The 27,886-nt window shown below is 36.8% G+C and overlaps 1 protein-coding gene across 2 annotated transcripts in view; it reads left to right on the forward strand.

Moving 5' to 3' along the window:
• The window catches only part of PRIM2 (DNA primase subunit 2), an 88,986-nt gene that overhangs the window by 11,787 nt on the left and 49,313 nt on the right, over positions 1–27,886 (forward strand). The window contains exons 5-6 of one of the 2 annotated variants that reach the window (XM_068183686.1): positions 10,343–10,438; positions 11,281–11,418. The exons of the other annotated variant lie outside the window; for it this stretch is intronic. Coding sequence (XP_068039787.1) covers positions 10,343–10,438; positions 11,281–11,418 — 234 coding nt within the window. The remainder of the gene's footprint in view (positions 1–10,342; positions 10,439–11,280; positions 11,419–27,886) is intronic. 2 annotated transcript variants of the gene reach the window in all.

Here is a 27,886-nt window from a genome sequence, read left to right on the forward strand (position 1 = left end):
TACCAATGTATGCCAGCATGAGCAAGAGGTAGAGTACATGATATTGAATAAAATGTCGATAAAGGATGAGGATGAAAGGAAAGCAAAAATAAATCTGTGCTTTAAGAGTATTTTCCCCTGATGCATTGATTGGTTTTCTATCACAGTAAAAGGAAAATAATGGAATGGTTCTGAAGGTATTTCAGAATGTTTTTAGTCTGTTCTATATTTTAAATATTAAAAAAAAAGGAAAGATAAAGGTGTTTAAGGGACAGTACTCTCATCATCCAGATAAATATGGAAGCTTTTTATGTATGGCGTGAAATTTTCAGCACTCAAGGCATATTAAATAGTCTATGTGCAAAGTCACTCACATAAGGGAGTATCAGAAATCCTTAAGCAGGACTCTAGAGGAGTAAATACTGACATTTAAGGTGACAGAGCCCATCAAAGAGAATATGCAAACACAGCTGTGCAGTTGAGATTTACATCAATTTAGGAGATTAAAGTATTAAAATTTTACTAAAAATGAGTAATTACATCAATGATGCCTGACAGTTTCTGGCAGTAAAAGGCACTAGCAGATTGAAATATTTCTAAGAGGAAATTTGTGAATATTTTAAATGTTATAGTCATTGAAGAAAATATTTTAATCTCAAAGTAAGTTGGTCAAGAAGTGAAGGAATTATGTAAAATAAATGGTTTTACAGGTAACTGATACTTGGACTTCAACTACAAAGCTGTTCTTGACATGGTTAGAAATATCTCCTTTGAAGCCCTCAATCTGAGTTTCGGCCTTTTGTCTGCTTTGCCTCGCATAATTTTAAATCTCCAAGACCTACCACTTCTTCTTAGACATCAAATGGAAGATTTATCCTTTTAGCATCTGCAGCTGTAGCTCTGTGATACATCTTGTGCTGATTTGGAACATCTAATGAACTTCTGGGCCAATTCCATTTGGTTCTTGTAAAAACTTGCCCAAAAGCCTGTTCACCTTAACCAGTCACACTTTTTCTCCCTGGGGATGGTCTTAGGTTCTCGTCAGGTGGACAAAATGTTCTGTGGTTACTTTCAAAGTGCTGTGTGTGGGGTTGGTGGTTTTTTTTTTTTTTGGTTTTTTGGGTGGTTTTTTTCCCCTTCAACAGCATTTTGAAGATAACAGTAGTTCCATTTGCCTTGTCCATGAAAATGTCACAGCTTTGCTTACAAAGTTCCCTGCATCTGTATATTCAAGTCTCACAGTGGTGATCATCATTCTGTTGCTTTACTTTCAACTTTTTAAAAATAATGTCAAACCTATTTCTTCTTGTTCTATCCACTAGTTGAGAAAAGTAGGGCTTTTTTTCCTGTTTGTTTGTTTTTTCCTTCTCTTCATATTTGCCTTCTATCTGTCATTATACATTCTTGTTTCTTCTTTAAGCCTTTTTTGTGTGATGTTTTGTCATTTCTGTGAGTGTCCTTTGCCAATTTTACAGCCTTCAATTTTAGATCAGATTTTCTTTGTTCTCTAGAGCTCTTGCAGTGCCCCTGGCCTCATGGCATTTTAGTACGTGATCTGCTTCTTTTTTAATACACAGGTTAGGAACTGAAGTATTAAATTTTACTTTGGTTGTGGAACTTGACTTAGGACATCCTTCTATTTTGAGTTAAATTTTTCTACACATGTCTCTTCCAATGGGTTTTGAACCCAGGCTATAGAAGATTCAGTGGAACTGTTTGGTCATTTGCATGTGGAAGTGTCTTCTGGTGACTTCAAGGGTGTTTGACACAGTATGCCACCTGCTTTTTTTTGTGCCCCTGTGTCTATGCACTGTGATATAGACTGTGAAATCAGCTTAATACTGTTGGGTTTTTTTGACACAGGGGCGTAACTGCCAGTCTTGTGTTTTTTCCTAAGTACTATTGGATGCTTTGATTTGTTGCTATACCTTTCCAGGAATTTGACTTACATACTGGAATATGGAGTGGAGTGGAATGCGAAATTTAATTCTGAATTCATTTTTTGGTGTTATTCTGGCCATTGTTTTGAATATTCTGGTTTCTTTATCTTCAGACTGTTAGTACCACTTTGTTGCTCCCAGAAGAAATGAAAATTAATAGGCATTATCATGTCTTAATCTGTGGTGTAACAATGTTGTATAATTGGATTTATATTTCCTGCAATGCTTCTGTTCACTATTTTCTTTCTGCATTGTGCAAAAGAAATAAACGTCTAAGTGTAGCATATTTAATCTTGAATACATCTGTGTTGCTGTTTTCACTCCACAGAGCAGAAAAAAAATCATGTTTAAATTGAACTTCCTTACTTCTGAATAGCCTCTTGGAATTTAAAAAATATTATGGCCTTTTAAATAACTTCTAGTTTAGATGCCTTATTTTTTGGGTAGCAGCCAGTTATTTCAGAATCAGATGTCCTAATTTTTAGATGCTGTTATAAAGCACATTATTTTAAGAAATGCTTTGGATCATAGTAATGGGGAAGGAATGGCAGATGGGAATAGTCAGCTGGGGGAGCTAAAGGTCTTGAGTGCATCTGCAGGCATTTGAGAGGAAGGAATAAGAACTGCAAAATAAAATGGAAAGAGTAAAATGCATTAGCGATGGAATTTTTTTCCATGATAGCTCTTTAATGATACAGTTGAAGTGCTTTTTTAGCTGCTTTAAGCAGTAGAAATTAAACTTCTTTAATTTCCATTTTTATGATCAGAGTAGTCCTATGAGAGACTTTCTGATATCACTATTATGCTTTCTTCAAAAACATTTATCTTGGTAGTCGGGCAGTTGTATAAAAACTCATAGTTCAGCTCCTTGAAAAAATGCTTTATGACTGCCTTTATTAGGTACAGAAGGTCCTACAGTCAGATGTGGATTAATGAGAATGGGGACTAGTTTGTGTCCCTATTAAGGACAGATACATTTGAGAGAATACTCAGTGTAATTTCTAACCATTAAAGGGCTGTGACTATAACTATCCATTTTGGAACAGGTATTTAATCCAGAATGTTCTTCTGATAGGGTTTATAGCTTTTTATTTTAGGGGCATCAAATAATATTTCTTCCTTTCCCAAACTGGATGGGGAAAACTAGAAACTATCTGGAGTCTAGATTACTGTGTGGAAACTTATGCCAAGCTAAGACAATAACTATGCAAGTAGGCTATAGTTTACAATTGCTAAGGAAATGGCTCTGAATTGTATCTTACTTTTCCACTACTTAAATCTTCTGTTTGTCCCTTTGCTTGAAAACCAGTGATGCTTATCTTACAGTTGACAGCAAAAGGCATAATGGATGCATGCCTAAGTGAGAAATGTGCCTTACTGCCAAAAGTATGTTTTCTGACATTCAACTCTATGCTTAGAGTCATAACAGACAAAAAATTGTATGTGGAAAGGTTTAGGAGTAGGGTGGTTTTTTAAGGGCTAGAGTTTGTTAAATAAGACAGTGAAACATGTACTATTAGTGCTTTAAAAAACGTAGTGAGTTATTCTTATCTAAAAGTAATTGTGTTGGTTGCCCAGCAGCCTGGGTACTCTAGTGAGCTAACATTTTGAGGGATGGATATATGAGGTTTGATTAAAATATTTAAGCTTAAAATAAGCGGTAATATTCTCTCACAAACCTTTAAAATAAAGCTTGATTTAATTTTTTTCTTGGTTTTTTGGTGCACTGACAAGATGTATGGGGAGCTCTTTATTTACTCTTCTCTAATGGATCCTTGAGCTGTAAGCATTACTTTGTTACTAGTTATGGAAAAAGCTGGTGCATTTTGCTGCAGTAATTCTAGTTGCATGCATTTATTTGCACATATGGTGTTGGTGATATTTTATGAAATTGTAGAATTGAGTAATAGATGTGATTAAAGAATATATAGCTACTGGGGTTGTCCTTTTTCACCTTCATAAACTTAATGAACAACAGTTTGTAAATGATGCAAAAAGCTAATTAAAATTTTAATTTGGCAATCATCTCAGTTTGATTAGAAGCAGATGCTGATTATCTGCAGAAATCTAAATGGACCCTTAGAAGGTGTTCCTTATTGCTTAAAATTGACTTGTGGAAGTAAAGTCAAACTACACCACAAAATGTGCAGTTACTTAGGCCCCTTTAGAGCACGGGGGCACTATGATTCTTACTAAATGGCTTTGTGTAATTCATAATTAAATAGGAACTTTACAGTCCACTGTAAGGCTGAATCCTTTTGTACTCGCTACTTTATATGTTCTTTCTGGATGAAGTACATTCTCTAACTGCTTTGAAAAAGTTATGTGCTTTGAAATAAAAGTTGCAGAAAAGGCTGCAGTAAAGATATGATGAATAAAAACATTCTTCCTCAATCTAGCTGAAAGCAGCTAGACAACATTTGGAATACAGTCTGAATCCTGAGGCAGATGTTCTGCTGTAACTCTGGATTTCTAAAGTAAAATTGAAATGACAGCTGTGCCAAAAATGTAGTGGAAAATAGGATCTTGTACACCAGGCTCCTCAGCTTAAGGTAGAAGAAGTGGGAAGGGGAGCCACACCACTTGTGTGATAATGTGCTCTAGCACTCAGTAGTTGACCAGGTCATACTTGATTGCCATTTATCTAAAGACTAAGAAAAGGTGAAAAAATAGCAAATCCTAACCTCATCCTTACAGATTTTCAGTTCTTAACAGTTAGTAATTTTAGATTCTTGGAAGAAACTTGGTATAGACAAGCAGAAAGGTGTCATCAAGTGTCTCCTTTTCTCTATAAATATTTTAGATATTTTTTTGGGGAATGAGAAAAGAGAAAACTGGAAAATCAATAGTTTATTTTTAAAAATGATACCAATATGTTGTACAAGAAAAAAAAAATTTTTTTTTGAATAATCAAGGTGTTAAGTTCTTTTGTAGTGGTTAAAGTTCAAAATGTTTGAAAAATGAATTTATTTTTTACATAGCAGTGAATGCAGTAGCTTTGAAGATGTTTATATTGTTCCTTAATACAGCAGCATAAAAGCTGACAGGATGGTTTCTGCAGGATATAATTACTCTGCAAGTAGAATTTACTAGCTGCTGTGTTGGACAAGCTGTTTGGGATAAGCTTCAGAAAATGGTCTGCCAACTTGAAATACTCTTCCTGGCTAATCCGGTGATTGAATCTAGAGAAACATTTGTTAACAAGTTTCTTTAAAATTGCTTCTGATGTTACTATCCTGATTTGTAAATGAAAGAAAACTTGTTGATGTATTTATCGGAAGCTCTTATTATTTTTCTGTTAGCTCTTCAGTCAAGTGTGACTCTAACTTGTGTTAGTTAGTAGTGTTAGTAGTGTTAGTTGTATTAGTTGGTAGTGTTTCTAGGTAATTCTGTAGTAATTGTTTCGTTCAGCTTTCCTTTAAAGGCGTATAGAGAAATGTTTGTCAGGAATGACAAACCTGTATCACTGAGTTTTTCTCTGTGATTATGGTAACCATGCATTAGCTGCATAGTGAGGCAGATGATAAAATGTTCTTTCTGTGCCCACACTTGACTCTGAAAAAAAGCCCAAGCAATGTTTCAGTTGATGGATGACAGTAGATAATGCCAAGGGCTGCCCTTTATATTTTTAGGTATGCCAGCAAGCTGAACTTCAGCTAAGATAAAAAGTTGTAGTATTTTGGAAGATAAGATTTTCTTCTTAATTAATTTGTGCTTGGCCAAAATGAAATTGATAATCATCAGGTTTGTGACTGACAGATTTACAAGCCTCTGGAATGTTTTCTTTAAGGCTCTTCACTTTTAATTGGTAGGAGAACTGGGAATGGTGTCCTTTGCTAATCAAGCAATTAATTAACTGGCTGATTACACTTTATATTCTCAAATTTAATGGTATCTAGGTTAATACTTTGTGTGTGATGTGTGGCAATGGAGAAGATTGATTAAGAAATTATTATTTTTTCTACTTCATGCCTAGAGTTGCAATTCAGCAAAGTATAGATTGACACCACGTGTTTTTGGGAAGGGTGTTGTGCCACTTGAGTACCACTTGAGTCTTGACTAAAAGCAAATTTTAGGAAGTTCATTTTCTAAGGACACCAGTGGCATGTGCACATAAGTACCTGAAGCTCAGTTCTGGAAAAGGAAAGGACTTTGTGCATGGAGTTCTTGTTCCTTACTTGGAGAAACAGTACAACTAAGTAGTTGCACACATATATAGCAGTATAATGTGTGCATGCATCTTTATCTCTTCATTACAACAGAGTAGTAATATCAAATTTATTTTGAAGTTTTTGGACTACCTCACTGACTGTGTTTGTTTAACCAAGCCCTGCATATTAAATTATTCATATTTTAATCTAAATTTATGTGTCTTTGTGTTTCTAGGACAGTTCTGTGATTAAAAGTCAATGAATAAACTACATGTAGAAAGCAAGAAAACTAGAAATAATGACACTTGTCCTGAGTGCTTGCTTCTTTTCCTTCCTCTCTTTTTCTATCTTTATTTTTCCTAAGTCTCAGGAATTCACAATGAATTGTTGAATTGTTTCAAGCTATGCTACCTGACCCGCGTCACTGAAAAGGGCAGATCCTTTTCCTGGTGTTCTTTGCTTGTGTCAAACAAAGTCTGACATAGTGATAAGCAGCTTACTAAACTGGCTACAAATGAAAAAGGCAAAACTAGTGAATTCCTTTCTGTGAGGTGAGTTTAATCCGTTTCATGTGGGGGGTCAGATGATGACCAGGTGACACCCTCAGGAAAATTCAATTTTTTTTTTTTTTTTTTTTTTTTTTTTTTTTTTTTTTTTTTACTATTTTGAGCAACAGTGTTTTATCTGGTGAAATCAGAGAGTCCTGTCAGAAGTTAAGCAGCCTGTTTATCTTTCCAATCTCAGTTAGAATCCTAAAAGCTGTATTTAATCATATCTTATTTTTTAATGATTACTGGAATGTATGTTTGCAGGTGCTATTTTAGGATGAAATTATTAAATATACAAACTGTAGTACTCTTATTTAAATGATTAAAACTCCCAAAAACAACAGTAAAGAAGAAGCTTTTCTAGCTTCTGTGAACCAAGAAAAATTGGGATACATGTTCATGATGCTCTGGATGCAGCGCTACAGGCATGGCCTAACTGAAAGCTTGGGACTTTAGACTGAGTAGTGTGTTTCTTTGCATTGCAACTTCAGTCAATTTGATGTGAAAATGGTGAAATCATTAATGCCAATGGAAGGTTATTTTTCATGTTCCAGTCTTTAGGGAAGCTAGTGTTGTTTTTGAATGCATTCTGGAGTAATTTTCCAGCTTTAGGTAGGGGCTTGGATTATCCTTCTTTCTTCTTCCTCTTTCTTTCTATTAGCTGAAAACATGAAGACAATGTGAATTTGATGAAAAGGCAAGGAGCAAAGTGTTTGTGGGGCTGCTGAATGTTTGCCTAACCTATAAGATACTTGAGCCTGTAAGAAGTAAATTATTTAACAGCTTTGTGTATCATTTATGTAGATAATAAATAGTACTTTGCAATAATATTTGTGTTAGTTTAAAAAACAAAATTTCTGATAAAACTGTTTTCTTGGTCACACTGTCCACAGTCTTATCTAAATGTTTAGTCATGGCCCATTAGCCTGTTTTCTGTGAGGGTTCACCAGGATCACTTTTACCCTAACAATGTTAAATTGTTTGCTAGTGACATGCAAGAAAATCTAAAACGTGTACAAAATTGATATGGTCAAATTACTAATAAAGAAGGATGTAGACAGCTTGTGAAGTTTGGAATAAATCCCCCTTGAAATAAAGTCTAATAGTGGAAAAAAGGGTTTTGTTGATGAAATGAAGCTGATTTGTTTTGGAAGAACAAATAAAGAAGGAATCTTTGCCTTTCCCTCTTCGGGTTCTCCCCTCAATATTGCTGGTCTGTCTGTAAAGCAGTTTCTGGACTCCTTTAATATCTCTCTGGACAAAAACTCTGCTCTGTCCTTGGCTTGGTTTGATGGAACTATTTTTTAGTAAGATATCCTAGAAGAAATAGTGGAATTGTAACCACCATTGCTAAACAATGTGTTGCACTGTTTTTATTTGCTCAGTGTATTTACACAGTCTGGGTTTGGAATGCCATGGTGGACAACCTCTCCTAAGGGATTTCTACTAAGAATGCATAAAACTGTTACATTTGAAAATGGAAGCCACTATTTTGGAATTAATATGAAAACTTAGGTCTCTGGTTGGTGAAAAGCAGGCTTGCAGGCTGATGCAGTGGCTTAGATTTATACTTACTTAGACAAGAAATAGATCATCTGGAGTTTTGGTACCACTGTGTGAAATTTTTATATAGTTTCAGTGTGATATGAAAAGCAGGAATTTTTCAAAGTCTTAGAAGAATAAGATTGTTTATGAGAGTATTTTATAGAAAGTATTTTCTCGTTTCATTTACAGAAACACATTTAATTGTTTTGATACACTTACTTTGTTAAAGAAGAATGCTTTCTTTACAGGCTGCTGAGCTTTACATTTTTACATTCAGAAATATAATGCTGTATTATGAAATATGAAATATATTATATATTATATATTATATATTATGAAATATAATGTGTATTTTGTCTCTCTTCAAAGCTACATTCTTCTGCCTTGCTGGCAACTTTATTATTATTTTTTAAAGCTGGTTTCCCTGAGAGAGTACTACAGATTACATCAAGATGCAGACAGGGTAACCATAAGCCTTTTCAACATTGCTGCCTTGACTATTTCATATGCATATATCAAATCACTGTTTTTCACTAAGCTGCTCCTCCAAGTTTGAAATTAAATGGTCCTTCCTATGGCTTCCAAGAGAAGTGGGTTTTCTTGTTTTCTTGGGTTTTTCAATTGAGAAGGAAAGAAGTTTTGGTGACATGTCCATTTAACTGTATATCAGTGTGGGTCAATAAATTAGATATTCTGCCCCATTCAGAGAATAAAACTGCTTAAGCAGTATGTGCTTAAACACATACCTTCCCATGGAGAGGAAAGACATTGGGTGACTTCATCTTGCATTTGGACTCTGCACATCTATTGCATGTGATGGCATGGGCTTGGTTCCTGACTAGTTTCTAAAAACTACCTTGACTGCAGCCTTGTATAGCTCACTGTAGGTGTTGGAGCACACATCCAGTTCATGGAGAGCAGTGTCACACAACGTGTTATGCTTTGGTGACACTTCTGTCCATCTACGTTTTTAGAAGGTACTCTGCCTTCCTTAGCATTTAAAATCCTTTCAGTCAGGGACTACTCCCATTATACTTCATCAAAAGCATGTTATGCCAATGTGTGTGGATTTGGGTGCCCAATATAAGAAAGATATGAAATTATTCGAGAGTGTCTGAAGGAGGGTGAGGAGGATGGTGAAAGGTTGGGAGGTGAAGCCGTATGAGGAGTGGCTGAGGGCACTTGGTCTGTTCAGCCCGGATGAGACTAAGGGGAGGCCTCATTGGGGTCTGCAACTTCCTCATGAGGGGAAGAGGAAGGGCAGTCCCTCTGTGGTGACCAGTGACAGGACCCAGGGGAATGGCCTGAAACTGTAACAAGAGGTGTAGCTTAGATATTAGAAAAAGGTTCTGGAACGGCTCCCCAGGGCAGTGGTCACAGCACCAAGCCTGACAGAGTTCAGGAGGTGTTTGGACAATGCTCTTGGGCACATGGGGTCACTCTTGGGGTGTCCTGTGCAGGGCCAGGCAGTGAACTTCATGATCCTGATGGGTCCCTTCCAGCTCAGTATACTCTGTGATTGTATGATGTGTATTTATGTATATGCACTATTTAAGTTTTTTATTAGGAAATGTAATATTGTGATTTTAAAATACTTTAAGTTGTTTAATTAGAGCGTTGCTGGTTTACCTACTTGTTTCAAGAACTGCAAAAGCACTAACACTTAGAGGACAGTAAAGATACCATTGTTCTCGCTCCTTAGAAAAAGGAAGCTTAAATTCCTGAATATAGTTATGCATAGTTAGATATATTTTTGTTAATTCTGTATTTTAAAATAAACTGAAACTGTTCTTTTTGTTAATATCTGATGAAGTTAAGTCCTTACTAATTGTCATTTATTCATCTTGCTTTGTTTTAATGCATATCTAGAGACAAGCAAAGATTGTCACGAGTTTTATTTTAGAGAAGCTGACTTCTAAAAAGTGTGTTTTGCAGTTCTTGTTAATGCTTAAAATTATTGTAGTTTAAAACCTGCCCTTCTACTTCAGAGGGAAGGTTGTTTAACGCTATTGACCACTAGTGTTTTGCTGGTTTCTGTTGAATTAATTATTAGTGATCACTTACTGCATATGTAGCTCTTTTTCTCTTTTCAACTAAACTGATAATATTATGGGTTAAGTAATATTTTAGCCTTATCCTAAAGTATTTCAACAGTTTTAAAACAAATTCTGAATTTTAGATTGGTGAAGACCTGAAAAATGAATTGGCTAATGATCTGAGTGTGTCAACCCCTGGCTTCAGTCTGCCTAAAGTAAAAGAACAAATGTTCTATAAGGTAAGTAAAAATTGCTGAGTCCCACAGATCTGCATTCCTTCTCTCTCAGTTAAATGCAAAGTTACTAATTTTAAGTTTACCTAATAGTCACAGTAAATCCAAGTATCTAAAAGACTAATGAGAGTTCCTCTACTTAATGTGGGTATCAGGGTGGAGAGAGTGGCTGGGAAAATGAAGGAAGCTTCAAACTACTATTAATGTCTTCTGTCCTTTTCTGCCATCCCCTACTTTTGCCACAAAAATGATCTTAAGTTTTAATGTTTCCCAGAGAAATGACTTAATTTAACTAGCTGTCAGATTGTTCAGGATGGAGACATTGTCAAACATCTATTGCTGAAATTAGGTTTGGTCTGATTGTATTAGTGAGAAATTTGTTTTGCAAGAGAGCAAGGGGAGAGGAAAAAATTGTGATGTGGCCCACTGATTCTTTGGAGTGAAGCTCGCTGGGTTTCAGATCGGCTTGCAAAACCTTTTGTATGTAGCTTATGGGAATCAAATATTCCCAGATATTTGAAACAGAAATCCATTTTCAAATATCAAACCAGTAAGTGATGCAAAGCTATGTAATCGGATCAATACTTGTAGACACAAACTTTGAAGTACCTTATTTTGCCTAGTTGCATGACTTTCTGTAAGCAAGTAATATTTTCCCACCAAAATAATGATTAGCTATTCCTAAGTCAAGATTTAATTTCACAGTCTTTGAGTTTTGTCTGGAGACAATGTTAAAAGACAGAAAATGACTTAAAGCTTTACTGGTCATCTTGAATCTTAGGGCTGTAAACATTACTGTTACTATGTTATTTTCCTATTCTACAATGTGGGGTTTTCTTCCTTCTCAGGTTGGACTTGCAGATGCTGTGGATTTATTTAGAGCCAGAAGAGTATTTATTAAAGATGGCTTTGCCTATGTGCCATTTAAGGAGATTGATGTGATTGTTTTGAATAACTATAGAACAAAATTGTCTAAAGCACTGGCGGTAAGTCAGATGAAGTCTGATTTTCACAACTCTTGTTGTATTGTTTGGTGACAATCCTGGACAATAGCCTTTTTGGGTTTCAAATGTATATGCTTCCATCTGGAGAATACCAGAAACCTTACTAAAAGTACTTGTAGCACTAAAAAACATTGATTGGGAGCTGCGTGTCCATTAATTTCAAATGGTATTTAGCAGATAATGTGCATTCTAAAGGAATTTGTGCTAGAGGATTTTAGCAATTGTTTCACACAGAGGTAGTAACATGCCCTTTCTTGCATTCAACATGTCAGCCCCATGCACACAACTGTTTTTTCTACTGGTATCTGTCTTTTCTCCCACAACATTTTACAACAGTTTTTTGTTGGAACAAGTGAAATAGTTGTGGATTTTTACTCTTATGTTCTGTTGGTAAGAATTTAGCTTAGCTCACTTGGTTAGAGCATGGTGCTAATAATGCCAAGGTCATTAGTCATCATTCAGTCTCTGAACAGGTCACACACTTAAGAGTTGGGCTTGAAGGTCCATGTGGGTCCCTTTTAACACTGAATATTCTATGAACTCAAATGAGGATAAGTCAGAATATGTCAGGCTAAGGTAAAGTTTTTGTTGTATGAACATTTGAGTTATCATACCTAGTTAGGACATCTGTGAACACAAACACTGTATGTGAATGTCCTTCTGTTAGTAATCTGATCAACTCAGGAATTGTTTGTTTTACAGTATCTCTGAGACTCTTCACAGGGTTTAAAAATGGGTGATCGTGTCGAATACACAAAATTTTAGTCCTAGAAAATGCAGCATTGAATAATATGAAGTCAGATTGGATTGCTTTTCAAAAATGTTTTCAAAGCCTTGTATTGTTATGTTACATTGATGCCAAGGCTGACCACAGACATTTAGTAAACAAACAGTAGGAAGCAAAAATGCATTCCTTTATCAAATTAGGAAATTACCATACTGCAGTCTTATTTTGAATGTAACTGGAGTCTGTGGAATTATTTAATGTACAGTGAAAATTGGGATAGTCTTATATGAACATTTTCATTGGAACTCTAACAGAACTGCAAGTAGAGATGCCTGTATTTGAGTTGATGCATAATGTTTTTGCTGAAAGCTGATAAGACTTGTGTGAGATGTAAAAAGAAAGGATGTCTTCCACAGAAATGTGGCTAAATATGCACATTATCTGCATCTATTCAAAATACTTCTGAGAAGCTTTGTGAACTTCTGAAATTTGTGTCTTGTGTGAATAGCTGAGAAGTCTGAAAAACAGTAAGAACTGCAATGAGTAGGCCCTGACTTAGTTTGAAATCTGAGAACACACACACTATCTCACACATTATTCATTTCACCTGGATTACCTTCTTAAAGCCAATAATTGCTTTTTAGGAAAGAAGTACTTTGTAGTCAAGGTTTAGAAATTTGGACACTCATGACCTAGGAAAACTACCTTCTACAGAATTGCTGTATTTGAAGTTATTGTGGTGCTTTGGGTTCACATTAGTCTTTTAATAGATAAGCTTTATTTATTAAAGTTCACCATGGTTTTTTTGTAAAGGATAAAAGATTAGTGATTTCTGTCCTATTCCAAAGTTTCTAATTGAACTTGGGGGGTTTGGGTTATTAATTTAGTTTAAGAAGCTGTATTTAGTAAAGTGTTTCAGCTAATTTTAGCCAGCACAGTGCACTGCTGAGAGATGCTAGGGATTATTGAGTCTGTGGAAATGAAGGCTAAAGTTCTGGTATGTTTTACAGAGATTAGTTTAATGTTAGTCTGTTACACCAGAGGCTTAATTGAAGTTGGATACTTGGTAGCTGGATACTTAGTGTACTTTTCACTGGAACAAACTATAAACATCAGTTACATTTCACTGAAACTGTAAAACTACTCTTTTAAAGAAAGGATTGTGTATATATAAATCCAGAGGATAATCTTAACAATTGTCCTCAGCCATATCTGGACTGAAGAGGCAGAAGTTATGACACAATAGCACAATTCAAGTATTGTTTGTGAAAAGTAGTTGTTGAAATACTGTTTGATCTAGGCCCAAGTTCTGAAAGTACAGCTGGTTTAGCTGTACTTTTTTAGGACATGGATACTTTTTTGTGTCTTCTGCAAAGGAGAAATCAGCCAAGAGAAATGTGTTTCATTTCAGGCACTCTGGTGATACAGAGGTCTTCACGACTTCACACAGAAGTTGTGCATCATGGCCAGACTTAATTAAGAAGTAATATAGCCTTGAACATCATCACCTGTTTTGTTATTAGTCTCTTAATGCATATATCTGATAACATTACCACTTTGGTAAGCATTACTTGTATGTTCTTTTGGGAGTATGTTTTAGTGGTTTTGCAGCATCTGGGTGTTCACACTTTGTTCTCAGCATTTTCTAGTGGACAATCCTTTTATTAGAATTTGAGACTTTTAAGACTGTAATGGTGTGATAATCTGAATTAGGCTCATGCTATTTTGAAAGAAGGGGTTTGTAAAATTAGGTTAGAAATTTGTATCTTTTGTTAGATATTTTGATGTCACTGGCTTAAAAATTGTCTGGATGGCCAGGTCCCAACTGTGGTGGTGAATGGAGCCCCATTCAGTTGGTGTCTGGTCACTAGTGGTGTTCCCCAGGCTCAGTATTGGACCCAGTCCTGTTTAACATATTTAGTGATGATCTAGATGAAGGAATCAAGTATACTCTTTGTAAATTCAAGAATGGCATTAAGTTGGTTTGGAGTGTCATCTGCTGGAATCACGCCTTCCTACGGAGGCTCTGCAGAGCTGGATCTGGGCAGGCTGGGTAGATGGGTGGAGATGAGCGGTATGAGGTTCAGAAAAGCCAGGTGCTGGATCCTACACTTGGGTCACAACAGCCCCAGGCAGTGCCACAGGCCGGGGGCAGAGTGGCTGGAAGGCTGCCCCGCACAAAAGCCCTGGGGGTCCTGGTTGACAGCCGGCTGAACATGATCCAGTGTGTGTCCATGTGGCCATGAGGGCCAATGCCATCCTGGCCTGTATCGGCAATAGTGTGGCCAGCAGGCCCAGGGCAGGCATTGTCCCTCTGTACACAGCACTGGTGAGGCTACACCTCAAGTCCTGTGTCCAGTTCCGGGCCTCTCAGTTCAAGAAGGACATTGAGGTGTGTCCAGACAAGGGCAACAGAGCCCCTGAAGGCTCTGCAGCACAAGTCCCATGAGGAGTGGCTGAGGGAGCTGGGGTTGTTTAACCTGAAGAAACAGAAGCTCAGGAGAAACCTTATTGTTACCTACAGCTGCCTGAAAGGAGGTTGTAGCAAGGTTGACCTCTGCTTCCAGGTGATTTGTGACAGGACAAGAAGACATAGCCTCAAGCTGCACGAGGGGAGGTTCAGGCTAGATAGCAGGAGGAATTTCTTCACTGAAGGGGTGATTAGGTATTGGAGTGGGCCACCGAGGGAGATTGTGGAGTCACTGTCCCTTGAGGTGGTTAAGGAAAGACTGAACATGGCACTTGGTGCCATGGTCTGTTTGATGAAGAGGTGTTTGGTCATAGGTTAGACTTTGTAATCTCACAGGTCTTTTGTAGCATAATTGATTCTGCGGTTCTGTGACTTTGGGCAATACTTCTGGTTTTGACAGTCTGTTGTATACTTCTAATGGACAAAATACCCTGGTTATAGATACTGGGGAGATGGTTTTTCAAGCATGTAGTTTCTTACAGCTCTCAGTAGCACCATTTTTCAATGTTACAGCACCATAGTATTCCAGTATGGGTTGTTTGTGCAGTATTATTGATTATTTGTACTTGATCCATGTTTTGCTTTGTCGAGCTTATTTGGTGCTACTCTGAGTACTCACATGCACAGGTTTTTGGAAGGAGTTATGCCTAGGTAGGAATATTATGATGGCCTGCCCTGTCTTTTCCAAAGTGCTCTGAAACTGTACACCTTATGGGAATGTGCTTGTGCTAAAGATGCTCTTCCTGGGTCTCCTAAGCATTGACTAATTTGGGTGGTTGCCTAGCCTTGTTACATTGCTCACTACACTGCAGATGTATGTCACCATCCTGCATATTGGAGTGATTCTAGTTGGGGTTGTAAGGGAGGAATAGAATGAGAGTGAATTGATGTGTTGACACTGAGCTTTGAAAGAACAGTAAATAATTCAGAGCACTGACTTTTTTAAAAAGTTTTATGTTGACACTGGCAGAAATTGAGTTCAGTCAGTTATACTTTAATCACTTACTAGTCAAGGCCTTGAAGCATTCAGATGTTCTCTTTCATCATTTAAAAACAAGTTTGGCATCCCAACTGTGGCTATTTCTTGAAGCTTTATAATAAGAGGAGTTGATATTAGTCAAGCCTTCTTTGCAGTTCCAAGTACAACTGAAGATGTTAATTTTATGTGTGAAATCAATACTGCAAAGGCCTTCCTTATGTATTCTGACCCATTTGATAATAAATAATTTCCTTGTGCCATTAATGTTGATTAAACCATAGAAAGCTTAAACATTTTCTGTAACATGTGAGCTGTAATGTCAGCTCAACAATTGTTTTATAATGTCACACAATTTAAATTCATACAAGTTTGCTTAATGTTTTATTCATGAGGGTTTCACTGCGTTTACACTAACGTACAAAATTATGCATCTCGTATTTGAGGAAACTAGTTTTAAATTTTGATTAAAAAAAAATCAGAAGATTCAGCTTAGTGTCATGGCTCAGACACTAATCACAGACCTATATCAGAGCTGTATTGGTCTCAGTACTGCATAAAAGGATTGCTCCAGAGAAATCTGAAGTGAGACAAAAGGAGGAGAGGATGGAAGAAGCAGCTGACACATGGACACAGGATGGAAGGAGGAACCCACACTGAAGCAGGTGGAGAGTCCTGAAGGAACCACAGCTTGTGAAGAACCCATGCTTAAGCATTTTTGTATTCCTGAAGGACTGCATCCCATGGGAGAAGACCCATCCAGAGCAGGGGGGATCCTGAGCAGGCAGGAGGTGTGGAGAGGAGCTGTTCTGGACCAGTCACAGCTGCCCCTGCTGCCTGGGGGAGGTGTGGGAATCTCGGGTGAAGGGGCACAGCGCAGCTGATGAGAGAGGGAAGCAAAGGCCTTGCAAGCCTCATTTGTCTCTGCTCCTCACTACCTGAGCCTAATTGACAGTAAATTACATTGATTTCCCTCACGTTGGGTCTGTTTCACTTGCAGTGGTAATTGTTTATCAATCTCCCTGTCTTTATCAGCATCTGTGTGGGAATTAGGCCCTTAGGTTGGGGTGAGTTATCCGTGGCTGTTCTTCTGATATTTTGTTGTGAGGCTTGTAGTTCTGCTGAGGTTGGATACTGGAGGAAAGGAGGCTCAGCACGCTGGTTCCAGCTCACACAGCCATGTTGGCTTCTGTGTTTCCTGGGCTCTTTCTCTGAAACAACTCCCTGATAAATTCCAGATGTGGGGATCCTAGATACTCAAAAACCTGACTCTGGAATGCCTCCCAGTAGTGTTCGAATCAAATAGATTGAATCTTTGTCAATTTACCTTAATGAACATTACATTCAGAAAATGCTTTGTCCTAAAGTTTTAGTGGTTTTTGAACAATATATTTTAAAGCTGTAAGCTGATGCTTGAGAACGTGTAAATATTCCTGCTGTGTGAGTGCTTTTATGGTGTGCTGAAGAGTTTTATTTTACAAAGACTTGTAATTATCCATGCTAGCATAACTGAGTCATAGATTTATCATACTTGTTTTTAAATACTGCCCCTTTTTTGTCTAGCAATTGAAGTAAAAACTTGGGTGGTCTCTGAATTACTGCAAAAAAGTCACTTTTGTGAAAACTCTGTCAGAACATCATATAACATCTTACTGTTTGCAAATTAAAATATAACCTAGAAATAGAACTAATTGGTGCCATAAGAAATTGATTCCAATACTAATACATACAATCTTGATAGAATGTTTTTATTCCTAATTTAATACCAGCACTTTTTCACTTTGAATCATTATCTTGTGTAATCTGAAAAAAATGTCTACAAATAAAATTGTTGGGTTTTGAGGACTTGCTGCAAAAGGAAGACCTCACTGGTGTTGTCTAATTTTGTATATTTTTTCTTGATTCCTTTCCTGATTTGATATGCAATCTTTTAAACAGTTAGAAGTGGGAATCAAATAAGTTGCATTACTAATATTTGTAATGATTTGTCCTTTAAAATGAAATATTAGTCAAACAAATATACTATTTTGGTTGACTTATGCTATAGTTACAAAGAACGTCCCAATTCAGAAAAGTATCAGTATACATAGCACCATCTGTGAAACATTTTCTTCCTAAAACCCCTGTATTTTCAAGCAGTAGAGCAGGCGGCTTTATGTGGTGGCATTAATGTTGAGAAAGTATGATTGATGATGGTCTTGTCACTTGAAATTCATTTCAGGTGTTGTGTTCCCTGTGTTAACTTAAAGTAATTCACTGTAACATAAATGGATGATTTTTATAATATGCACACACAAGGTTAGTAAGGCAATAACTTCGGCAGTGTAAGGTAAAATGTGATTACAGCGACTTTGTCCTCTGAATCTCTCAGGTAAAGTTTGCAGTGACAATTTTGCAGAGCAGCAGCTGATTTTGGTTTCTGAGTATTACAAGGTCATTGCCTAAGGCACAACTCAACTGAATAAAATGGTGATATTTTGAGTGGGAGAAGTGATATTCAGGGAAATTGTTTAGAGAGTGTGGTGTCAAGAGAAGACTGAAGCTTGTATGTGGACTTGTTACTGGACTTTGCTTTGTGGCTGTTTTTTTGGCCGTTGCCCCATTGCTATTTTCTAAAATACATCCTTCAGTGTTTTATCTCCTCTTCTAATTGAAGTACATGTGTTCCTTCTAGAGACCACATAGATTGCTAGCATAAAGTAATTATAAATAATGTTAGGAGGCTAAATGAAAATGGACTGTATTCAGTATTATTTCTTTCTATTTTATTCTCTTGTCTTCTTGCATATTTTATACTAAGTGTAAGAGTTTGTTATGTACAAAATTTGCTGCATAAACATTTCCTGTGGTCTCTACACAGTCCTGTCTGGTTTGATTTGTATGAAAATGCTTCAGTTTTCAAATCCACATTGATTTTTCATGATAGTCAAGCTAACAAAACATGATTTGCAATACTTGAAGCAGTGGAAGGCTTGCCTAAGTAAGTTGTTCCCCAAATTTCAGAAAAAAATCGGAATTGAATATATTGGTTGCAAATGCAGTTTTATTTCTGTGTTAGATGTGATAACCTGAAAACTTGTCAGTTAATATGGCACTTATGAAATGTCATTTATTAATATGCTGGTAACAATAATTTGCAAATGATGGACTTTAGTCGGTGAGAAAGAATTGTAATGGTGTATGCAGTTGGTGAGTAAACAAAAGTCTGTATCTCAGGTTGACACTGCGTTACAAATTTGCATTTTTCCTGATTATTTTCTCAAAGCCATTGGCTATGTGATAGCTGTAGCAGTATCTGTCTGGAGTTAATTTCATCCACTGTACTCTGACTTAGCAAGTTTATGGAGCAGGCAAAAAGAAATGGGTTGAATCACCAAAATTTGTGATGACTACCTCTCCAATTACGTGATTTTGTTTTTCACACATTTTGCAATAAAATATGGAGAATGGCTCTTCTCCTTAGTTAAGTGTTATGATGTCCTAAGCCAAGGAATGTACATTGCACATGTGACATTAACATGTTTGTTGCCATTCCTACTAATGATAAAGATTGGCTGACCTTGGGGGAAGGGCTAAATTGTTAATCATGTTTTCAGTCAGGAGGAAAAATTGGAAATGACTGTCAGTAGATCAAAATCAGACTTGAAATAAATTGAACACCTGGTAGTCATCTCAGGTCTTGGCAGATTAACTTATAGAATCTTTTTAGAGGTTGGAGCACTTCTTAAAGCAGTGAGTGTCAGAGTAAAGTATGCACAAGTTTTATCTCAGCAATGCCTTTGCCAAGATGTGTTTAAAAGAAAATCTACTGTAAACTAATTTTAAAAAGCCCCACTAATTTTACTGATTACACAACTCAAGTGTTTTGAACTCTTTTAAGAAAAAAGCAGCAATATGATTTTTGAACTTACTGAATATTTATTTTCAGACTTCAAATATAGATGAAGTGAATATTTTTAGAAATGCTTGTCACAGTCAGCGTTGCTGCAGCTAATTTCTGGGTGGCCTCATTGTATGACTTTCCATTTGACTGCAGTTTCCCAAAGGATATTTTATCTGTTAATGTATTACTTCTTCAATTAATTGCTAATTTGCATACCTATGCTATAGAGGAAGTGGACTTTTTTGTAGTTTTTGTAAATGAAGATGATTTTTCAGAATAACTTTTTCCAAATAATAGGAAAGTAGGGTATGTTTCAGAGGCTGTATATTAGAACAGAATTTTCACAACAGAAAATATTCCTGAAATATTAGAAACATGATTTAATTAGGCTGCAAATATGAGCTGGAATAGTTTAACTTGGCTATAGTAGCATTGGAAACCTGCCCCCCTCCCTTCCCAGCTGTGGCTTCATTTTGCACCTCTGGCTTGAAAAGAAGCAGGTTCCTGCTTGGACAGTGACTTGTCTCCAGGAAAGCATCAGGTGCCTCTGCACTGCTCTGCTGCCAGGATCCTACTGGATCATCACTTCCCTTCTAGTGGCCATTGAGCTACCTGCCTCAGGAGTGTACTGCTGTATCCCTGAATGTTTTAACTGCAGGGATGTTTTAAAGTAGGGTAATCATTGACTTGGGGTTTCTTTTGATTGGATTTCCTGTTGGATTATTCCAGAGGTCCTACATGAGTTATGTACATTTGGTAGTGTCAACATACATAAATGTTTTCTGTCATCTCATTGGTCTGATGATATCTGTGTGAGGGAGGAGACAGTAAAGTATTATAATATAGATATTTTGTTGTAAAAATGGATTTTGGAAGGTCATGATGTATTTGGAAGTCTCCAGTTCTATGTGAAATTTGTCAAATCTTGAATGTGCTTTGTAGATTTTTTGCAGGGACACTGAGTTAGCTGTCCAGTGTCTGAGTTGTAGAAGGGCAGAAAATAAGGTGAAGTATCAGGGAAAAACAGACCAATGAAGATACTCAGTTTCAATTTGCACGTAGCTTGTGAAAGATCTTTTTGGATGTAGTTTTTTTTCCTGTATTTATGTAAACAAATTCCTTTTCATGTAAATATTAGTGTTTCTCTGTTTGTAAGGATTGATGTTTAATTTAAATAATCTGTATTCTTGAACAAATATCAGAAAGCAAAGGTCTTTTTATTACCATCTGTTGCAAGTTAAGCAAAATGACCTGGTTTATTAATGACTGCAGCCTCTGTTATGTATGAAAAAAAATGGATTAAATTTGGATGTACTGCTTAGAGCTTTACGTAACATGTTTTTACTCCATCCTTTTGATTTACAGACAGTAAAAATAAAGTTTAAAAATATGGAAATCCCAGCACATTGCCCCCCACCCTCTCTCTTTAAAACTGAAGTGTGAATCAGGAGAATTTTCTTTGGGGATGGTGGAAATGTAAAATTACTTTTTTTTCAAATTGAGTAGAATGCCACCAGTTGTCAGAGTGAATGAATAAAGCTATTAATCACTTCTTACTCCAGATGATAGGCTTTTAAAGTAATTTTTGGAACAGTTGAGTCTCCCAGGCAGTATTGTAGAATGCTAGGCATGTGACACCCCTTGTTGACAGAAAGCAAATACTTGTTTTTCAATAAAAGTTGATGATAGCTCATATTGCATGAGCAAGTAAATAAAAGAAATGTAATAGGAGGATGTAAATGAAAAAATAAGAGCTATGAATTAATTTAGCATATATTTGAATTTAAAATCAGCCTCTTATCTGGCACACACAATACATTTTGCTATGTTTGATACTTTAATAAGCGTGATTTCAAAGGCAAATTATACTATTTCTTTTGAAATATGATTCTAAACTTTACTGAAATTCTTTCTCTAGATTGTTGCTACTGAACGAATGAAAATCTTGGAGTGAATCTGCTTTTAAATTTGGTATGTTCTCTGATGTTCCTGTCTAAGAAACAAAAGGCTTTGAGGGCAGGCATCTTGATACCTGTAGTTACCTTTTCTTTGTTCCCTGTCAGTGCTTTTATCACTCATAGTACAACTAGCCAATTTCAGACTAACCAGTTTTAAATAGCAAATCCAGTTGCACTTTTGATCTTAAGTTATTTCAGAAGGAATGAAGAGGGGAGTGTGGTGGATCATCTGGTGATGTGCTTTTGTCAAAATTTAGGCTGGGGTATCATCCCTGGTTTTCATCATTAGTGCCCATTCTAGTGGAAGACTATTAGACACTTCTATTCATCTATGTATTTTTCTTATGATACAGGATAATTGCTGTTAGAGCCTGCAATAAGAACAGAGATGACTGAACTAAATTATTAGAGAGGCAATAATAAAAATTTTTTCCAAGCTACATGTTTTTAAAACCAGCACCGTGTTTAGATCTGTGACTTTGGGAATTTATAATGGCTTCCAGACAATGGGTAATTCTTATGAAGTCCACAACTTAGTACTCAGCTCTTAAGTTTTTAGGCATGGATTTGGGATATTTGGATTCAGTTGGTGCAAGGGAGAATACATTATGCTGGGTATGAGCATACACCTTGCTCTGCTGCTGAGGGATTAAGAAGTAGATGTGGATTAGTGAAGAATGAAAGCTCCTGTCCTGCTCGGTGCAGGGTGCTCTGCCAGAACTGCTGGAAATCTGTGCAGAAGCTGTGTGAGGGTCATTGTGAGCACTTCTTTCAGGTGGATAATTTTTCCCAGGCATGAATGCTATTATGAGCAGGAGAAGGATATGAGATATTTGAAAAAAATAAATCCATTTTATTTTCTTTTATAACATCCTTTGCCTTTGTGACAATGTCTAGAAGCCACTGAGAACATCTCAGGAAAAGAAGCTGCTTTTTTTTAAATTTTATTTTTAAGATGTGGCTCACCACAGAAATGTAATACTTTGTATAGCAAATGGTAACATACTCTCATCTGACAAGTGATTACTCTGAGCTCAAGATTAGTTCTTCAACTTTTTTCCTTAGGTGTTTTTTTCCTGAATGTTGGGTAGCACTATTGAAATCTAAGTCACAGTCACCAAGGTTTTCCCTGGTCATTGATGTGTCTTCCTTCAGCCGTTTAAATAGCATAGCAAAAGCAACCACAGTGGGATTATGTGATGCTGTTGCTTAAACTTTTAGTACAAGTGTTGCAGTTTGGATTGAGTGTAGTTCATCTAAGCAAACAGTAGTTTCAGTGTATGCCAGCAAAGTGCCCTGGCAGCAGAGAAGGTCAGCAGTACCTTGGGCTGTATTGACAGAAGCGTTGCAGGTAGGTAGAGAGAACTAATTCATCCTTTACTTTACACTTAATAGACCACATCTAGAATATTATGTCTACTTTGGGGACTCATAGCACAAGAAAGATGTTGATAAACTGGGGCAAGTTTTGTAAAATTCTACCCTTTTGTTTTTCTACCTGTCTTTACTGCCAAAATTGAACCTCCTGCTTACCAGATTTTCAGCTCTTTTCTGGATGAGCTGTTCTCCAGTGAGTTGGCCATCATCCTGTACCATTCTGTCATAGGTACAGGACTTCTCAGTTGTGCTTGGTGAATTTCAATTACAACTAGTCACCTGAATTTCTCCTGCAGCCAAGGAATATGGTTGGCACAACACAAGCCCAGGCAACACATGCAGTGTAGAACAGTCCAGGCTTGGCTTACTCAGGTTTACTGTAAATAGAATCCTTAGCTGCTCGCATTTTACAGTGAGCTGGTTAGCATCACTCCAACCTTCCAACAGCTTTTCAGCCATCTAATTTAAGCTGGACTATAAAGTTGCAGCTTAAATACAGGGATCCAGTGTCAAAAGTCTTGTCAAAGCCAAGGCAAATGACCTCCACTGTTCCTTACTCACAGATGTACTTGTTTTTGTGACAGAAGGGAGCCATGTTGGTTAAAAACAAATTAATTAAAAGTGCATTTCAAGAATTCTAAGCTCTGTGATTTTCCCAGGGTCTAGAGTGAGACTGCCTTGTTCCCCACTCATTCTTATTGCTCCATCAGAAGATGGATGGAGGACTTGCCTTTAAGTCATCAGGAGCCTCTCCTAATTAGAGTATCCTTCCAGCAAAGGTGGAGAGTGTGTTCATAACTTCAGCTCTCAGTACCCTCAGGTACATCCTATCAGGTTTCACAGACTTGGCATTAGAGGACATTTCTTAGTAGATCTCTTACTGAATCCTTTTTGACTGCTTGGTAGTTCTTTGCTTCCTTATATAATCTTTATAAAGTGTAAATGTCTGGAAATTTATCAGTAAAAATGAGTGAGAAATATGAAGGTTAGAATTGCTCTCAAACTTGCATTTGTCTCTAATTTGTGGCATTACTCTTAGAAGCTAAAATACATAAAATCTAATTGATTTCTGTTTACTTTTGGGAATTTGGAAAGTCAATATGTAATACTCTTTTTTTGTGTGTGTGTTTACTATGTCCTGTCACTTAGCAAACATAATTAAACTATGCACTTCAAATATTACATGGAAATGCTATAGCAATTAAATTTCAGTGACTGCATAATTGGACTCAAAAGTTTCCTGTATTTGCAGGCTTCAAAGTGTGCGAATTTAAAAACACTTTTGGATAATTTTATCAGTTTTCAAGTTACATTTCTTTGCCTCCCTGAAGTCTTTATTCAGCTCTTTAAAATGAGCTCTGTGAATGCACTGTTTTCTGTGTTGGGCTCAAATTTAAGGAAACTTTCAGAAAAGCAAGCTCAGGCAAATTACTAAAAATCAAATGCTTTGTATGAATTTTCTCTCCATGCCGCTGCAGTTCCACACCCTACATCATGTGGTCCAACTGGACATTTTACCCCCCGAGTGTGGAGTTTGGGGTGGCTTCCTCAGTTTCGTGTTTTGTGAGCTGACTCTCTTTATGAGCTACGGTGGCAGGTGTAGTTCTGGTCAGCACACGGGTGCTGCAGTGAGGTCTGGGGGCCTGCCTCTAAGCATGGTGTGGCTGAGGCAGTACCTGCCCAAGCGTTTTCCGTGCGGGAAGCTCTGCGTTTTCCCAGCGGGAGCAGCGCGGGGCGAGGCTGCGGCTGCGGCTGCGGCTGCGGCTGCGGCTGCACCTCCCGGCGCGGCCGGCGGAGGGCGCGGCGGCAGCGCCGAGCGGGCGCGCTGCATCGGCGCTCCCGGAGCCGCTGCCTATTCCGTCTGCAGCTCCGTCTTTCACATCTGGTGTATTCAAAGTTTTCAGTGTCCTAGGTAATGTTTTGTTTTGTCCATGATGGTAGGACTATATAGGTTAATCTTGCAGTCAGTAGACTTCATTCCATAAGACTTGGCATCGACTAAACCAAGTATCCGACCATAAATGAGCAATTACATTTTTCTTGTTTATTATTGTTAAGACTGCTTACCATTGGTTTCTATGGTCAATTCCTTATTCTTATTTTCTTTCCCTAGTGTTTTACTTAATTTTCTTCCTGATGTCATTGTATTTTTACTAAATGGACATATGTTCCTTTTTTCATAATCTGTGTTAAAAGGGTTTTGTCATCTTTAGAAGATGAGTGGTTCTTTCTCTTTGAATATTTTTTAACAGCTAGTGTTGACCCTGGAAAATAATGCTATCTGGATTTACCAAAAAAGCAGAAAACTCTTGCTCATTAATTGGCTACTCATTTGTTTTGAAAACTGCTTCTGTTTGCCTGTCTTTTCAGCTTTCTGAGGTCATTGCTTGAGCATTTCCATCAAGTCCTCTATAGTGTGAAATACTGCAGATGTATCATCATCAGTGGACAGCTGGCTGTTAAAGTCATCCTGAGTTTAGAGTGTTGTTTTTTGCCTTGATGTGGTTATATTCATCACACATAACCTTAATATTCTAGCTTAAGCTGTCTGTGTTTGTTCTTTTATTGTAAATGTTGTGTATTGGATCTCTGTAGATACTGTTTTACCCGCTGGATATTTAGAGCATTGTCCTGCATTCAATATTGTAAGAAGAGCACAGCCTGTTCCTGATACTCTGGAGCCATAGTGGCACAGGGGTTCTGTCACAGATTTTTATTCTTGTCAGCTATGAAATTGCATGTCAGGTTTCTTGTAGAAAATATATATTCCAGATTTTAGCTAATACCTCAAGATTATGTCTAAAACTTTTCAAGGAGAGGATGTAGCATCTTGCAATTTTATTTCTCCCCGACTTGTGTTCTAGTTGAATTCTCTTCATTGTCAGATCTAGCTTATGTTGAGTTGTGTGTTCCCTGCCTGGCAACAAATCCAATTCTTCAGCAAGCTTAAAAAAAAACCAAACCACAATTCTACTATACGCTGCCATAAAAGTAAATAAACAAACCATGTTACTTATTCTTTGTAGAGCCACAACCTTAAAAAATAGTTAGGCTAGGTGGTAATTGTGCGGCTTACTGCAGAGGTAACATGATTAGTGACATGTGGCTCTATTACCTTCCACAACATATCTGTGTTACACCAGCCTATGGCTGAGAAGTAGATGAAAGTAGCAGCAGTATACCATGCTAACATGATATTTTATCCTTAGGACTTGTGGTGGTATCTCTAGTGAAAGCTGTGTGTGTGTTTAGCACATGTGGAGGCATGTACATTCTGAAAATCAATCTGCATAATATGGCTTTTCTGCATGTGAACCTAAATATAGTGCAAACATAGTTCAGATTTGCTTCTACTTCAGCTCATGTCTACCTGATTTAAATGGCAACATAAATTTAGGTTGTCTCACATTTCAGGAACAAGATGAAATCCTGTTACTGTCTATGTTCTAGCTGGTAAACCAATGAAGAAATAGAGGCTTGAGTGAAAAAATATATCAGCTTGGAATGCTTCTGCAGTTGTCTGCTCTTGCAGCAAGATAAAGCAATAAAATTCCTTTGAAAAATATTTGACACATTCTCTGACATAATTTGCCTGTAAGCAGTGATTCCTATATAGCTCAGTTTTGCTGTTTTTCTCCTGTAACAGCATTTCCTCCTGCAGTTTGCAATGGTCTTTCTCAAAATAATGAAACTACTAAGAGGCATAGTACTTCCTGAATAGTAGAGATCTGACTTTATAAATCCTAACCCTTTTAAGTGATACCTTTGCAATAAAAATTCTTTTCTGTGTTTTCCTGGACTTGCCATTTTAACCCTTGTTTGGGAAGTTTCAGTCAGAATAGTAGTGCTGTATACACTTGTGTACTGTGTTTAATTAAAAATATAGTTTAATCTACTCTTATGATCTGGTTATGCAGCATTAAATTAGCAGGCCCCACAAGTGTTTAAAAAACACAGATAGCTAGAGCTTTGAGCACAGATACTTTGAGCACTTGTAAAGATTTTTTCATGCCTCTTGCTGACCACAGACCCATGAAACTGCAGGTCTGTAATGGAGAAGGACAGTGTCAGGTAAACTTACTTACTTACTTTTCTTTTTAGAAAGATTTTATCTATCTGCAAGATGAAGTAAAAGATCTTTGGTATATGAAGTGCTTCTAAACCAACCTTAAAACTGCACTGTATGAGTTAAACCAGGTATTCTGAGTTTCTCGAGCTAGTCCAAATAAATTATAATTTTCTTACAAAAAATGTTAATTGTTATTTGTTGGTATATCTTACAGTGCATTTAAATGCTTGTAATGACTAACTAATGGAGTTTTTATTTTATAGGTATATATATACACAAATATAGTACTTTTATTTTTGTGTTTTATTATTTAACACTCGAATCAAAAGAATATGTAATTTTAGGAAAATAAAACAGACCTATCAGTGTTGTCACTGAATTTAGTACACTGTTAATTAAAGTAGAAGATAGGTGTCACTGCTGTGGTCAGTCATTATGGAGAAGACTTATTCACTTAGTGTTTGAATATTGAAGTTCTGGATGTGTCATTCCTTAAGCAAGATTTGCCTCATTAATGAACCAAGGTGAATGGTGAGAATGGTTTATGTTTATGTTGGCTTATTTTATCTTTTCATATTACCCATCAGTGCTGTGTACTTTTCTCAAAAAAGGTGAGGATTTACTCAGTCTTTGTTATATCAACTAAGTCATTAAAAATTCTCAGGGACACATAAAGAAGATTAAATCCAAACAGACTGTTTCAAACAACCATTCCTACCTAGTTCAGTCTGTGAACTTAAAGTTTATGGGGTTTTGATAGAGATTCCTGGTGGTTTTTTTGTGGATAATAGACTGTTATGTAAAACTCCTTTTGTTTTGAGTGGGGGGGGTTTTGTTTGGTTGTTTTTTTGGTGGGTGTGTTTAAGTGAACTTGGTTAACCATTAGGACTATATGAAAAATAGTTACATTATTACTGAAAACACATGTGGGAATTGACAGAATCATGTTTCTGATTATTCGGTGATATGCAAAAGTTAAGCATGCTATTA

The sequence above is a fragment of the Anomalospiza imberbis genome, chromosome 3, assembly GCF_031753505.1.
Source record: "Anomalospiza imberbis isolate Cuckoo-Finch-1a 21T00152 chromosome 3, ASM3175350v1, whole genome shotgun sequence".
Lineage (NCBI taxonomy): Eukaryota > Metazoa > Chordata > Aves > Passeriformes > Viduidae > Anomalospiza > Anomalospiza imberbis.